The sequence below is a fragment of the Hyperoodon ampullatus genome, assembly GCF_949752795.1.
Source record: "Hyperoodon ampullatus genome assembly, chromosome: 2".
NCBI lineage: Eukaryota > Metazoa > Chordata > Mammalia > Artiodactyla > Ziphiidae > Hyperoodon > Hyperoodon ampullatus.
The window spans coordinates 17,675,360-17,689,344 of record NC_136915.1 but is presented as its reverse complement, the minus strand read 5'-3'; the positions used below and the strand labels follow the sequence as shown (position 1 = coordinate 17,689,344).

The following is a 13,985-nucleotide window of genomic DNA, read 5'->3' as shown; positions in this document are numbered from 1 at the left end:
CCGGGCACTGCCAGTCTTGCAGTGACATAGGGGAGATGTGTCTCTCCCCAAAGGTCAAGACCTTCTTTGTCTGAGGCAGCAGCCTCCTCCTTTGGGGAAGGGGACTGAGTGGGGTGGGCTGCCTGGGGAGGGTGCTGGACTCTGGGCAGACTTCGCCAGGCAGTTGGTCAAACTCTGCCAGTCAGTGGTACAGAGCCCCATCCTATGATGTCCCTTCCACTCCCTCTTGCTGATTGGACAGGTCCACGGTGTTTGGTCAGAGTTGGGGGACCAGGAGGGCTGGGGCAGGTGGAGACTCCTCGGAGACTTGCAGGATCAGCTGGGCTACCTGGTGCTGACCTTCTCTCTCCATCTCTGTTGCAGAACACAGACCTGTTTGAGATGATTGAAAAGATGCAGGTGAGGTGGGCTCTGGAGCCCGTTCTTGGGAGCCACAGAGGGGGCTGGACTGGGGGTGGGGGGCCCTTGCTGTATCTGCAGCCCTACATCTCTCTGAGGACGGGCCAGGAGCTCTCACAGACCGTGCCAGGAGGAGATGTTGGCAGTGTGTTGTCCAGAGCCCTTTGTCTGGGGTCGGAAGAGAGGATGGGGACTGATAGCGCCCAGCTGCCTGACTGACCCAGGGCGCAGGCCCCGCTTGCGTCTCTCCAGCTCCCATCCCTGTGTAGGTTGCTGGGGTCAGTGCCTCAACCCACCCCGCACATACCATCCCCCATCTCCCAAGAGGCATCACAGGCTCTGCAGGACCCTGTGTGGAATGGGGGGAGGGACAGATGCCAGGGCACAGGGCAACCAGAGGCTGGGCTGCAGGTCCGGGAAGGTGTTAAGGAACCGGGCAGCCCCCGCCCCCTCTGCCTGACCCCTGCCCATCCTCCACTCCCCAGCCCTGGTCTTCCAGGCCCTCGTCTGTGTTTTTCGCTTGGGTATGTGTTGGGAGGTGGCCGGGGGACTTGAACCAACCTCGGGAGCTTTCCTGCTATCGGAGGTTCACCCTCCAAACCCCATCTCCTGCCATCTTCCTGTTTGCCTGCCTCTCTTAGTCTTTGCATCTCCACCTCTCCCCCTCCTTCTCCCCCTCCCCCTCTCTCTCCCCCTCTCCCTCTTCCTTTCTCTCTCCCTCTCCCTCCTGCTCTCAACAACACGTATCTGTGTAGATGCAGCGGCCTCCCTCCCCAGCTCACACACAAGCGTGCACACTGGCCCTGCCCCCACTCCCAGCAGTGACCAGAGCCCCGAGCCCTCCCTGCTGCTGCCAGCCTCCCGCAGCCCCCGTTCCCTCCAGGAGGGCCAGCCCTGCAGAGGCCTGAGTAACCCGGCCGCCAGCACCCTGCCCTGGGAGCACCTCCACAGCACCATCTACCTGGAAGGGGTGCTGCTTCCAGCAGCATGGGAAGGGTGTGACGGGATGTGCTGCCTTCTCTTTGCAGGGAAGCAGGATGGATGAACAGCGATGCTCCTTCCCACCACCCCTCAAAGTAGGTCTGAATCTGGAACCACTCCACCCTTCTGGGGGCCTTTGGCTTCCTGAGCAGTGCTCTCCAAAGGGCTTGGGGATGGGAGGGGGCGGGAAGGGGGAGGCAGACTCCCTCTCGAGGGGTCGGGGAAGTGCTGCCCCGGCCGAGCCGCCAGCCCAGGAGAATCTGCGCCCCGCTTTCGTGAAGTAGTCTTAACTGCGGGCTGGTGCTGGGGCCAAGGGGGAAGCAGGGTATACCCAGCCCCTGCCCTCTAGGAGGCTAAGGTGTGGAGAGCCCCTCCCTTGCTAGAGGCCTTCATTCCAGCTCCTCCTCACCCCATCTGCACCACTGTAAACTCACCCTGCCTCTCCAGGCTTCCCCATCTCAAAATCGAAGCCCCATCCCTCGCGATAGCCTGCTGTGAAAGGTTTTCCTTGAAGCCACTTATGATCAGCAGTTGCAGGAAGGCTCATACCCAGGACCCAGGAGGCTTACGCTCCCCCTCTCCACGTAGCTCCTGCCTGGGACGGCTGAGGGGGAGGGGGAGAGACGGAGAGATGGGGAGGGGTAGCCTCGTTGTCCCCCAACCCTCATGAAGAGACTAACAGGAAGCTTGGGACCAAAGGAGGCGTGAGGAGGCTCTTTAGACTCGGAATTTTCTTGGGGTGGGAGCTGCATAGCCCCTCCAGGTAGGCATACGGTACCATGGTTGGTGATTTGGGACCCCAATAATCCAAGAATATCAGTGGCTGGGTTTAGGGGAGTGGACCCAGGGCTACAAGGATGAGGGTTAAAGTGGGGTTCATGGGCACAAGGCTGATGCTTTGTCTGGAACAGGGCTTCTCAAAGTGTGGTCCTCAGACCAGAAGCATCGGCATCACCTGGGAGCTTGTTGGCATATAAATTCTTGGGCTCCACCCAGACGCACAGCATAAGAAACTCTGGGGGTGGGGCAAAGCAGTCTGTTTAATGAGCCCTCCAGGCCATTCTGATTCACTGAGAACCACTGGTCCAGAGGTTTCTTCTGGGGATGCAGTGAGCCTCCTTTTCCCCAGGCAGGAGACTCAGAAGAGGCTGCCAGCACTCAGTGAGCTAAGCCTGCCTCAGTCCCTGCCTCCTGGGGTCAGCTCACATGGGATGGGGGGATGAGGACACAGCCCCATCCACAAGCCCAGCCCGGGGGTGCTGCCTGAACAACAGGTGTTCTGGGGAGGCTGGAAGTAAAGGGTAAGGACCCCACCCCAGTTGGGCCTCTGCCCTGCTTGTGTTTTGCAGACGGAGGAGGACTACATTCCCTACCCGAGCGTCCACGAGGTAACCGACTGGATCTCACTGAGCCCATCTCCATCCCGAGCCCAGGAGGCACTCCCTCAGGGAGTCTGGACACCCGGGTCCTCCTCCTCATCAAGAGCCAGACCACAGGCCTTGCTCTGGGTGTTGAAGACTCAGTTTACAAGCCCAAGACTTCAGAGCCCATGTGAACCCTTAGGCCTCTGAGCCAAATATGCCAGCCTCTCGGCCAGTGTCATGCTCTCAGCTTTACCTGTCCCCGCACTCCCATCCTTTGAGACTGGGACATGGGGCTCTGTGCATCTGGGTCTGTGCCTGCAGTGGGAGGAGAAGGGCTGGAGCAAGTGCCTTGAAGGAGGTGGATATGAGCCCTGGGACCCACATAGGCTCTGGGCTGTCCCCTAGTACTCCTTAGCCATGGCAGAAGTGGCTCCAGGTCTGAATTGGGGGGTGTCTTGGGGCCCCCAGTGGTGTGCAGTGTGGATGGCTCTCAGCTGAGTCCTCCTTCAGGTCCTGGGGCGAGAAGGGCCCTTCCCCCTCATCCTGCTGCCCCAGTTTGGGGGCTACTGGATTGAAGGCACCAATCACGAAATCACCAGCATCCCGGAGACGGAGCCGCTGCAGTCGCCCACGGCCAAGGTGAAGCTGGAATGCAACCCCACCGCCCGCATCTACCGCAAGCACTTTCTTGGCAAGGTGTGTGGCCCGCTGGTGTTGGGGGGCTGGGCTGGGTGGGGAGTGGGTCACAGCCCAGCCCTGGGGGAGGCTGGGCCTGGGAGGCAGCGGAACCGTGGGCTGGGCGGGCTGTGTGTCGCAGAGTCCAGGGAGCATGCGTAGTGGATTCACTCATTCAGTCAACAAACATTTATTGCAAAAGGCAGTGTTATGGCATAGTGGTTAACAGAGACTCTACCAGGGTTTGAATCCTGGCTCTGTCACTACTTGGGACATCAGGCAAGTCACTTACCCTCTCTGTGCCTCTGTTTCTTTCTTTCTTTCTTTCTTTTTTTTTTTTAAGATGGGGAGACTGGTTTTTTGTTTTTAATACATTTATTTATTTTATTTATTTTTGGCTGCATTGGGTCTTCGTTGCTGCGTGCGGGCTTTCTCTAGTTGCAGCAGGCGGGGGCTGCTCTTCGTTGCGGTGCACTGGCTTCTCATTGCGGTGGCTTCTCTCATTGTGGAGCACAGGCTCTAGGTGCATAGACTTCAGTAGTTGTGGCACGCGGGCTCAGTAGTTGTGGCTCGTGGGCTCTAGAGCACAGGCTCAGTAGTTGTGGCGCACGGGCTTAGTTGCTCTGTGGCACGTGGGATCTTCCCGGACCAGGACTTGAACCCGTGTCCCCTGCATTGGCACGTGGATTCTTAACCACTGTGCCACCAGGGAAGCCCCTGCCTCTGGTTCTTCAACTGTAAAAACGGAGATGGTGATGATACCCACCTCATGCCTTTAATGCGACGATGTTTGTGAGGCATTTAGAATGGTGTCCGGCACAAAGTGTCCGACACAAAGGGCTCAGTCAGGGTGAACAAATAATGAGCACCAGCTGTGTGCCTGGTCCTGTTCTGGGCACCAGGTATACAGCAGCAAACAAAACAGACCCAGGCCGTGCCCTCAGGCAGCTTGAGGTGGGGAAGACAGTAATTCCGTGGTGTGACCTGGATTGGTACAACCCCTGCCCCACCACCTGCCCCAGAGCCGGGACCCTGCCAAGTAACGACCTGTCCTAGTGTCACCCGATGACGACGGCGGCGTTCCAGGCAGGAGCTATTGGGCGAGGCTGTGGGAGCCGGAGGGGAGGTCACACGCTGGGACCTTGTACGTGCCACGTTCCATGCCGAGTGCTGTCTCTGTGTCAGTTTACAAACGAGGTGGTGGAATGTAGCGTGGGCTCTGGAGTCTCGTGGGCCTGGATGCGCCTATTGACTCTTCTGTTTATTGATGGTGTGACCCTGGGCAAGTTAGTTAACCTTCCAGAGCCTGTTTCCTCATCTGTAAAAATGAGGATGATAAAAGCATCGAGAACCATGTTTGGCACATAGTAAGTACTCAGTAAATGTTAGCTGTTATTATTACATCTTCATAATTACTCTGTGAGATCAGGATCGTCCTAGTTTTTGCAGAAAAGGAAACTGAGGCTCAGAGAGATAAAGCAACTTGCTTAAGTTCACACAGTTACTGAGCTAGGAGCTGGACATAACTCTGGCTGACCTTCCATTAAGACACACTAAGGGAGGGGTCACGTTTCTAGCGTGTGTGCGTGCACTCGTGGGTGCTGGGAGGAGGGGTGACTCCTTGGGGTGTTGGGAAGCTGTGTGGGCTCAGTCTGGGCCCAGGGCATTAGCCTGATGCTGGTGGGTATTGGTGCTAAGGCGGGGAGACAGGGTGACTGAGACTAAACCAGCAGGCTCAGATGCAGGAGCCATTGCCTGGGGACAAACTCAGAACAGGGCAGGGGATTCCACCTGTGGGTGGGGAGAGACCTGCATCCCCGGAACCCACTGTCCAGAGGCTCTTAATTGGGTCTGGCAAGTGGTGGGGCCTGGGGGACTTTGTGGGCCTAGCATATAGTTGGTGCACAGAAAAGTTTGCTGAAGAAGTGGTGAGTGGTAGAATGAAGGTGGTGCCTTGGGCACTGGAGGATTGGAAGAGGTACAGGTTGGGGGGTCTTAGAGGAGGCATGATGACCAGGGTCAGGCTGGCAGCACAGAGAGGAGGGGCCCCAGGGGCTGGCAGAGAGGCCGGGCCATTCCCAGCTCCAGGTGGGGTGCTGGGGAAGCAGTGTGCCCTGTTCTGGCAGAGGGAGGAAGTTAGGGTGACCCACTGGGACCCTGAGCCCACTCTCCTTGGGCTTCTCTGGGCCCAGCCAGCGGGGTCTGGGGAAACTCCGCACCCCGAGGACTTGGGTGCAGACCTCCTTGCCCAGTGCCTGCCACTCCCTCTGTGCAGATCGTGCCAGGCCTTTGGGGGTTTCCATCACTCTGCCCCAGGTCCCCGCAGACTGCCCCTGAGCTGTGGATTTGTGGCGCATGTCCCCTGGCCCCTACATCTTTTTCCTCCCATCCTTTGAGCACAGCTGTTTGTATTTAAACAGGGCTTCCTTCCACGATGACTCCTGGGGTGGGTGTGGCTGAGGAGCCAGCCTCATTCCCAGGGCCGGGCTGGCAGGGGAACCCAGGGCCAGGTGGGGTGAAATCTTCTGGCACTTCCGGCTCTTGGCTGTGGGGCTTCTCCACCTGGAGGTGCCAGACTGCCAGCTCCTCTCTGGGGGTGCCATCCCTGCTGCAGTTCCCCTGGGCCCTCGGGAGCATTTCTTCCCCACCCTGTGTCTTCCCCAGGTGAGGCAGGAGGGCAGGAACTGGCTCGGTTAGCCGGCCAGTGTGTTCATGAGATGTTTCATTTCCTGATTCTCATGGGCCCTGGCTTCAGGGGCCACAGAGCAATCAGTTGACCAATCAGTCAGTTGACATTTTTTTTTAAACAAATAAATAAATTTATTTGTTTAAAAAAAAGAATATGAACAATCATATTCCTAATTTTTCTTGTTTCAAGGAACTAAGCACAAAAAGTTAATGGAAAAGAACTGTATTTTATAATATTACAAATGTTGAGGCATTTTATAAAATGTGAACAAAAAATAGTTTAATACTAAATGGAAAAAATGTCTGATTTTTAACAAGTTGACATATTTTTATTGAGCACCTACTGTGTGCCCAGCTCTGAGAGGGGCGGGAGCTGGGAGACAGCCATACAGGTACAGATGTGGCCCTGACTTCGCTGAAGACCCAGAGAGCCAAGGTTACTACAGACGTTCAGAGAACACCTACTCTGCGCCGGGCACTATCACTTTCAGTGCCTGCCACCCTCCCACAAGGTAGTGGGCCTCACTCCCATTTGATAGACTAGGAAACTGAGGCACAGAAAGGTGAGGTGACCTTCTCAGGTTACCCAGCTGGCAAGTGGCAGAGCTGGGATTTGAATGCAGGTCTCTCTGAGGCAGACAGTGCTGTTAGCCCGGACACCTGCTGCTTGGTGAAGGACCCCCATCCGGGGGTGAGTTGGCTTTCTCGTCTGGTTTCTGGAAGCCTCAGGCTCAGCCTCACCCTCTCCCCTGGCCCCTGCCTCCCACCACAGGAGCATTTTAATTACTACTCACTGGACACCGCCCTGGGCCACCTTGTCTTCTCACTCAAGTATGATGTCATCGGGGACCAGGAACACCTGCGTCTGCTGCTCAGGTGAGGGTGGGGTGAGGGAACCTGTGACTCTCAGAATCTGGGAGCCCATCTTGTTTTACCCACTCTTCTAATTGAGACCCAGAGAGGGCCAGGGATTTGCCTGAGGTTGCACTGCAAGTTAGTGCCCAAGCCAGGCCTGACCGCCTCATCACCTCTGGACCTCGCTGGGGTCTGCCCTCTCTGGTCTTACTTGGTGTGGAGGGGTTCCCATCTCCCTTTCGCGCTGCCTCGCCCCTCAGCATGGGTCTTCTCCTCCCAGGACCAAGTGCCGGACGTACCATGACGTCATCCCCATCTCCTGCCTCACTGAGTTCCCCAACGTGGTCCAGATGGCAAAGGTGAGGCCTCTGATCCTTCATGCTGAGCCCCCCGTGGACACCCCAGGTGGGCACAGAGCTGGGCTGCAGCCTCGCCTTTGCACACCCTCATCTTTAGCCCCAGATCCTGGCCTGCCTGCTGTGGCCTGTCTCCAGGGTCCTGCCGCTCACGTGTTCCCATGATGCCCACGTGCTGGCTGTGTGCTTTGGGCACTCTTCAGAGCACCTTTTGGAGACAGGGGCTCCAGTTCTCTGTACCCCATTCTGAGTGACAGTGAGCCTCCTTCAGCCTTGGTTGTCCCCTCTTTGTCCTCCACTGTCCTCCCCCCAGACCTTGGCCAGGGAGGCCCAGAGGCCCCACCCTCAGGCCCTCCCTTATCTGCTCCCACAGCTGGTGTGTGAAGACGTGAATGTGGATCGATTCTATCCTGTGCTCTACCCCAAGGTATGGCTGGATCTGAGCCCTGCTCACTGGGAGTGGGTGGGTAACTAGGGGTCCAAGCATTTATTGGGCACCTGCTGTGTGCAGGGCATTTTTCCTAAGTTCTCACATTTAAACCTCACAATAACCCTGCAAAGTCCACAGTTTGTGGAAGAGGAACCAGAGGCCCAGAAAGGGTTGGTGCCTTACCCAAGGATGCACAGCAGATAGGAAAGCCTGCATTTGAACCTAGTGCTGTCCTCCTTGGAGACGAGCCTTCCTTACCTCTGGGAACTCGCAGTGCCATTTGGGGGCCCTCCTAAGGGTAACCTGTGCTCCTGAGCCAAGGCTCCACTGGTCTTGCCTTCTGACCCCAGAGGGGACCTGGGGAGAGAGAATAACACAGGCACCTCCATAGGTGCCGCCCCACAGACAGCAGCTGCACTTCCAGCTCTGGTGCTGGGTGCTGGGTTTGAGGCACTGTGACAATGTGGGATAAAGGGGAGGGACTTCTGTCTTCAGTGAGCCAGGGGGTTTCTGGAAAGAGGTGGGCCCTGAAAGACACGTACAGCCTGTGGCTCTGACTGAATTCCAGAGTGAGGTGAGGTCGCTGAAGGGCGGGTGGTCCAGGAAAGGTCCCCTGAAGGAAGGGGCCTCAGAAATCAGGTCCTGCTTCTCAGTTACCGAAAACCCAAGGTGAGGAGGGGAACTTGCTCAAGGCTCCACAGCCCACTGGTGAGACTCGGCCTGTTCTAGAACGATGAGGTGGCTTTACAGAAGAGCCGGGGAACAAGTTGGGTGTCAGAGCAGAGTAGGGCGGGAGTTTATGAGCAGAACTCAGGAGCAATGCGCTTAGCCTTTGGAATCCAACAGACCTGAGTTCGAGTCCCAGCTCTGCCATTTGCCAGCCGTTGACCTTAGCAAGTCAGTTCCTTAAGGTCTCGGAATGTCGGGGTCTTCATCCGTGAGATGCAGTCTGCGGGAGTGCCTCCCTCACGGGCTTGCTCTGAGGAGGAAATGAGTGGATGCATGTGGAGTGCCTGGCACAGCGCTTGGCACATAGAGCAATAAACGGCAACTTGAAAAAGCAGCGCGTTTCACCCATCATCCTGTCCCCGCAGGCCTCCCGCCTCATTGTCACCTTCGACGAGCATGTCATCAGCAATAACTTCAAGTTCGGAGTCATTTATCAGAAGCTTGGGCAGGTGTGCTCACCTCCTCCTCCCTGCCCCCGCCCCCATCTGGCCGTGTACCTGGGACCTCAGACCTTTGCCAGGGAGAGCACCTGCCCAGGGACTCAGTTTCCCAGGAGCTCAGGAGCTGCCAGAGGTCCTCCTTCCAGCCTTCCTGGGTGTGAGTGGGGGGTAGGAGGCCCAGCTCGATGACCTCTGCCCTCTGTGCATCCCTAGACCTCCGAGGAAGAACTCTTCAGCACCAACGAGGAGAGCCCCGCCTTCGTGGAGTTCCTCGAATTCCTTGGCCAGAAGGTCAAACTGCAGGACTTTAAGGGGTGAGCATTGGGGTGGGACAAGCAGAGGATAATCCGACCCATGCCCTTGGGCAGGGAGGGAGCCCCCGTCCTGGCCCCGTGGAGGCCTGGCTGGGGCTGGAGACTGAGCCGTGGCCTGGGGGGCCTGGGGCAGGTTCCGAGGAGGCCTGGACGTGACCCACGGGCAGACGGGAACCGAGTCTGTGTACTGCAACTTCCGCAACAAGGAGATCATGTTTCACGTGTCCACCAAGCTGCCCTACACAGAAGGGGACGCCCAGCAGGTAGCCTGGGCACCCACCCACCTGCTTCCCACCTGTCCTCCTGTCCCCCATTTACCTATCCATTCAGTGTCCACCACACCAGACTCAGTGGGCCCTGGGATAGAGAGATGGAAATGATCTAGTCCCCCAATTTGTGGCCTCTAGTTGGGGCAAGGTGACAAGCTACTACGATGTTGTGAAAGCCTCAGTTTCCACATCTGTGAAATGGGGATAATAATGGCACCTTCCTTATAGGTGAGCATAAGCGAGGGTATGCACCCAGAGTGACTAGAACAGTATCTGGTACATAGCAGGAGCTCAGTAAATGCGAGTATTTTTACAGGAAATGAAGGGTATTGTCAGGTCACATGGGGGCACTTAGACTGGGCAGAGGTGGGAGTCAGGCAAAGCTTTCAAGATGAAGTGACTTTTAGGCTGCAAAGGAGGTAGGAGAGGGAGGAGGAGCATTCTGGGGGAAAGAATGGCTTCCCTCTTCTGCAAAGGCCTGGTGATGAGGAAGTGCAAGGCATGTTCCTGGAGCTGAACTTGGAAATTTGTCACCTGTCCTAAGCTTCCTGCAGGGCTGCCCTCCTTATTTCCCCATGCCCCCACTCCAGGGCTACAGGGGGATACAGGGGTCATGTGAGAAAAATGGAAACGTTTATTCCTTGTTTTTAATGTCTTTTAATTTTCTTTTAATAGATTCTCTGTTCATTTTAACAACAAAGATATATTGAGTGGAACTTACTTGTTCAAGAGGGGCCCATGTTTGGGGTATTTAGACAGGAGGAGGGTGAGAGGTAGGGCCTGGAGACCAAGAGCCCCAGCTTCAAGTCCCCTAATTCACTGTAGGGCCTTGCAAGTCACTTCTGTCTTGGCCTCAGTTTTCTCATCTGTCACAGGATTCCAAGAAAACGAAAATAATTTTAAGACAAGTTTCTCCCACATTTTTTGGGGGGAAGCAACTCCTTAGACATGCCCTCTGCCTACCCCAAGCCCCCCGCACCTCTGCGGGCCCCCTCCCCACGCTTCGCGGGCCCCCGGCCGGGTGGTGAAGGCTGTGGCCCTGTGCACCCTCCTCACACTTCGCGGGCCCCCGGGCAGGTGGTGAAGGCTGTGGCCCTGTGCACCCTCCTCACGCTTCGAGGGTCCCCGGCCGGGTGGTGAAGGCTGTGGCCCTGTGCACCCTCCCCACCCTTTGCGGGCCCCCGGGCAGGTGGTGAAGGCTGTGGCCTGTGCTCAGTTGCAGCGGAAGCGGCACATCGGGAACGACATCGTGGCTGTGGTCTTCCAGGACGAGAACACGCCCTTTGTGCCGGACATGATTGCATCCAACTTTCTGCACGCCTACGTGGTGGTGCAGGCCGAGAGCGGGGGCCCTGATGGCCCCCTGTACAAGGTGGGTGATCTCGGAGCTTCCCAAGGGCATCAGCCACCATCCCAGCCCCACCCTCACCCACTGTGAGGCCTCTCTGAGCCTCAGTTTTCCCAACTGTAGGTAGGGGGACCGTCCGGAGGGCTCTGAGCCCCGCCTCGTGCTCTGATGCTGGAGGAGTCCCATCCTGCCCTCGCTGCCCTCCGAAATCCCTCCCCTCAGAGAGGCTGGTTACCCGCCTCCGCCCTTTAGCCTCCTCCTCCCTCTCCATCCTCATGACTCCTGAGACCCTCCACTCCTTCCCACCACTCAAATTCAGTACTAAGGATGGAGGAGCTGAAATCCTGGGGTTCACCCATCCGATGGGCAGTCACTGAACCTCCCCCGCCAAGGGGCAGCCCTGTGCCCAGCACGGGGCAGGATAGGGAGGCGAATCAGTGGTTTCTGGCTGGTGTGGGGACTCCTTGGGGACAGCTGCCCTCCCTTCCAGGTCTCCGTCACCGCGAGAGACGACGTGCCCTTCTTCGGGCCACCCCTCCCGGACCCTGCTGTGTTCAGGAAGGTGAGGGGCAGCCCCCAGCCCCCCCATCGTGGGCAGAGCAGGACTAAATGGGTGGGGGCTGAGAGGGTGCACATTCTGCTGGACGAGGTCCTGAAGCCCCACTGTGTGCCAGGGCAGCCGGGCTCCCCTAACTGAGCAGCTGGGGCCTGGCTTTTCTGTTTATCTTGATAAAAACTGACTTTATTTTACAACGGCACAGAACAGACTGTATCGTTGTTTTACATTTTGTAGAGCAGACTCTGTGGCCTTTCCTCACTTCTGTTGTCTTTTTGACAATTTCAACCTTCTTCTAAAATGCTTGGGGAGGGGGGCACACATCTCTCTCACCTCTCAGGAGCCCTCACTTTGAGCCTTGGCTTCAGCACCCCCCAATCCCCCAGACTGAGGCAGTGGGAGACCCCAACCCAGCTCTCCCGAGGGGTGGGCAGCCATGAAGGGCCTAGGGCTCACAGGTGCCTGGGCTGGGGAGCTGAGCCCAAGGAGATGCCCTTCTGGGAGTGAAGAGGGCAGCCCCCAGGCCCCAGCAGAGCATGGCTCCGGAGCCCCAGCCCCTTGTCTCTGTGTTCGCCTGACCCCCCCTTTCTCTTCTCCGCGCTGGGGGCTCCCAGGGGCCTGAGTTCCAGGAATTTTTGCTGACAAAACTGATCAATGCTGAATATGCTTGCTACAAGGCAGAGAAGTTTGCCAAACTGGAGGTGAGTATGGGTTCTTGGGGTTGAATCCCCCCACCCCCTAGAATTTCAGCCGCTGGGGAGAGAAGAGTTATGTTCAGACCTTGGCCTTAGGGAAGGCTGCCTGGGGGAGGACAGATTTACAGATGAGCAGCACCAGGGTCAAGGGAGAGGAAGTAAGGGTTCGTAAGGAATGCTCAGGAGGGCCTTGGAGGTAGGCGGGCTGCCACAGAGGACGCAGTGGAGGAGGGGCGTGGCGACATGAGGTCAGATCTTTGAGGGGCCACGTCGAGCCCTGGGGGCTGCCTGTGCTGCGGAGGGGCCTGAGGGAAGCCGTCTAGGCTTCTGGAGCCCAGGCCCACTTCCCACTCAGAGAAGGTGGCCGCGATTGCAAATGTGGGAAGGGCTGATCCCTGGGGTCTCTCCTAACGGCCCCGGCCTGGCCCTCAGGAGCGGACACGGGCCGCCCTTCTGGAGACGCTCTATGAGGAACTGCACATCCACAGCCAGTCCATGATGGGCCTGGGTGGAGACGAGGACAAGATGGAGAACGGCGGCGGGGGCGGTGGCTTCTTCGAGTCCTTCAAGGTGAAGAGCAGGGGTCTACCTGGGTGCGGAGGGGGACGGATGTGGTTGGCTAGGAATCTGGGCACGCGGTCGGGCTAGAGTCGGGGGATGCCCTTAGCGACAAGGTGTGGGGGTGTGGCTAGAGGTGAGCTCACGTTGGAGGTGGAGTCGGGTGGGGGCGTGGCTCAGGGTGGAGTTAATAGGCGTGAGCTCGGGCTAGGTGGGCACGCACCTGGGGTAGAGTCTGGGTGATGGTGAGCCTCTGGGTGGACCTGGGCTTTAGGGTGGGCTTAGACTTGGGGGGGTGTGGTCTTGGCCTGGGGTAGAGCTGCGGTTGGGAGTTGTAAGGTGGGCTCTGGCTGGGGGAGGAGTTGATGGTTGGAGGCGGGGCTAAGCTTGGGGGCGGAGTCTGCCTGGGAGCTGTGCTGAAGGTTGGAGCCCTCTGGTGCCAAGGGTGGTGGCTCCCAGGTCAGCAGGCAGAGAAGAGAGGAGGAAGCCTCTGTCCTGACCCAGAGAAAGAAACAGAGGTCAGGGGAGGGAGGTGAACGAGGGGCTATAGGAGAGGGACCTGGTCTGCATGACCTTAGGCCGTGTGCCCCACCCTGGCTATCTCTGGTTTAGCTTAGTGTTAAGAGCATAGACACCCTGGGTTCAAATCCCAACTCTGCCACTTACCAGCTTGAGCATTCTCTGAGCCTCAGGTTTTTTTATCTGTTGTTTAGGGTAATGGCAACTTACCTCATACAACTGTTGAGAATTATTTGTGAAGCAGTTAGATCAGTGTAATCTAAGTTAAGAAGGAAAATGCAAAGCCCCGCCCATCTACCTCAGTAACTATCATCCAAAGTGAGAGGCAGAGGCGGAGAGAGTTCCTCTTCCCCCCACGGGGCCTGGACTCCCCCAGGCTGCAGGTCCCCAGGCGGTGGCCTCTTTGCCACTGTGTCCTCCACCCACAGGAGGAGGACTGCCCATCCTCCAGGTGCCCAGCAGGCTGGCGGGGCCTCACCTTTACCCCAGGGCAGGCCACAAAGCTGGAGGTGTGGGTTTGCATAAGAGGATTAGCCCAGCTGCCCAGGCCTGCCTTGGGCTGAGGCGAACAGAACGTCTTTGAGAAAGAGGCTTGAAGAGAGCCCTGCCTCTGCTCACTGGAGACAGGGAGTGGGTGGGAGGAACACGGACCTGGGGTGTCTTCTCTGAGGGGGGGCTCCAGTGATCCCACATCTGGTGAGTGCTGGATGGTGGACCGGGCTTAAGTTACAGACTTTCTTAGAGGCAGCGGAGCCCACGGTCAAGGGTTTGGGTTTGGCATCTGGGTTCCAGACCCACCTCTGCTTCAG

General features: G+C 57.7%; 1 protein-coding gene across 1 annotated transcript in view; it reads left to right on the top strand.

The window, feature by feature from the left end:
• Positions 1 to 13,985, top strand: part of RAP1GAP (RAP1 GTPase activating protein) — a gene marked incomplete at both ends in the record, with an annotated part of 49,887 nt that overhangs the window by 27,866 nt on the left and 8,036 nt on the right. Inside the window, 14 exons of the mRNA XM_079697568.1 lie at positions 364 to 399; positions 1,428 to 1,475; positions 2,730 to 2,768; positions 3,255 to 3,440; positions 6,880 to 6,983; positions 7,243 to 7,321; positions 7,692 to 7,745; positions 8,843 to 8,926; positions 9,131 to 9,231; positions 9,365 to 9,494; positions 10,717 to 10,872; positions 11,339 to 11,410; positions 12,019 to 12,105; positions 12,532 to 12,669. Coding sequence (XP_079553694.1) covers positions 364 to 399; positions 1,428 to 1,475; positions 2,730 to 2,768; positions 3,255 to 3,440; positions 6,880 to 6,983; positions 7,243 to 7,321; positions 7,692 to 7,745; positions 8,843 to 8,926; positions 9,131 to 9,231; positions 9,365 to 9,494; positions 10,717 to 10,872; positions 11,339 to 11,410; positions 12,019 to 12,105; positions 12,532 to 12,669 — 1,314 coding nt within the window. The remainder of the gene's footprint in view (positions 1 to 363; positions 400 to 1,427; positions 1,476 to 2,729; positions 2,769 to 3,254; positions 3,441 to 6,879; positions 6,984 to 7,242; positions 7,322 to 7,691; positions 7,746 to 8,842; positions 8,927 to 9,130; positions 9,232 to 9,364; positions 9,495 to 10,716; positions 10,873 to 11,338; positions 11,411 to 12,018; positions 12,106 to 12,531; positions 12,670 to 13,985) is intronic.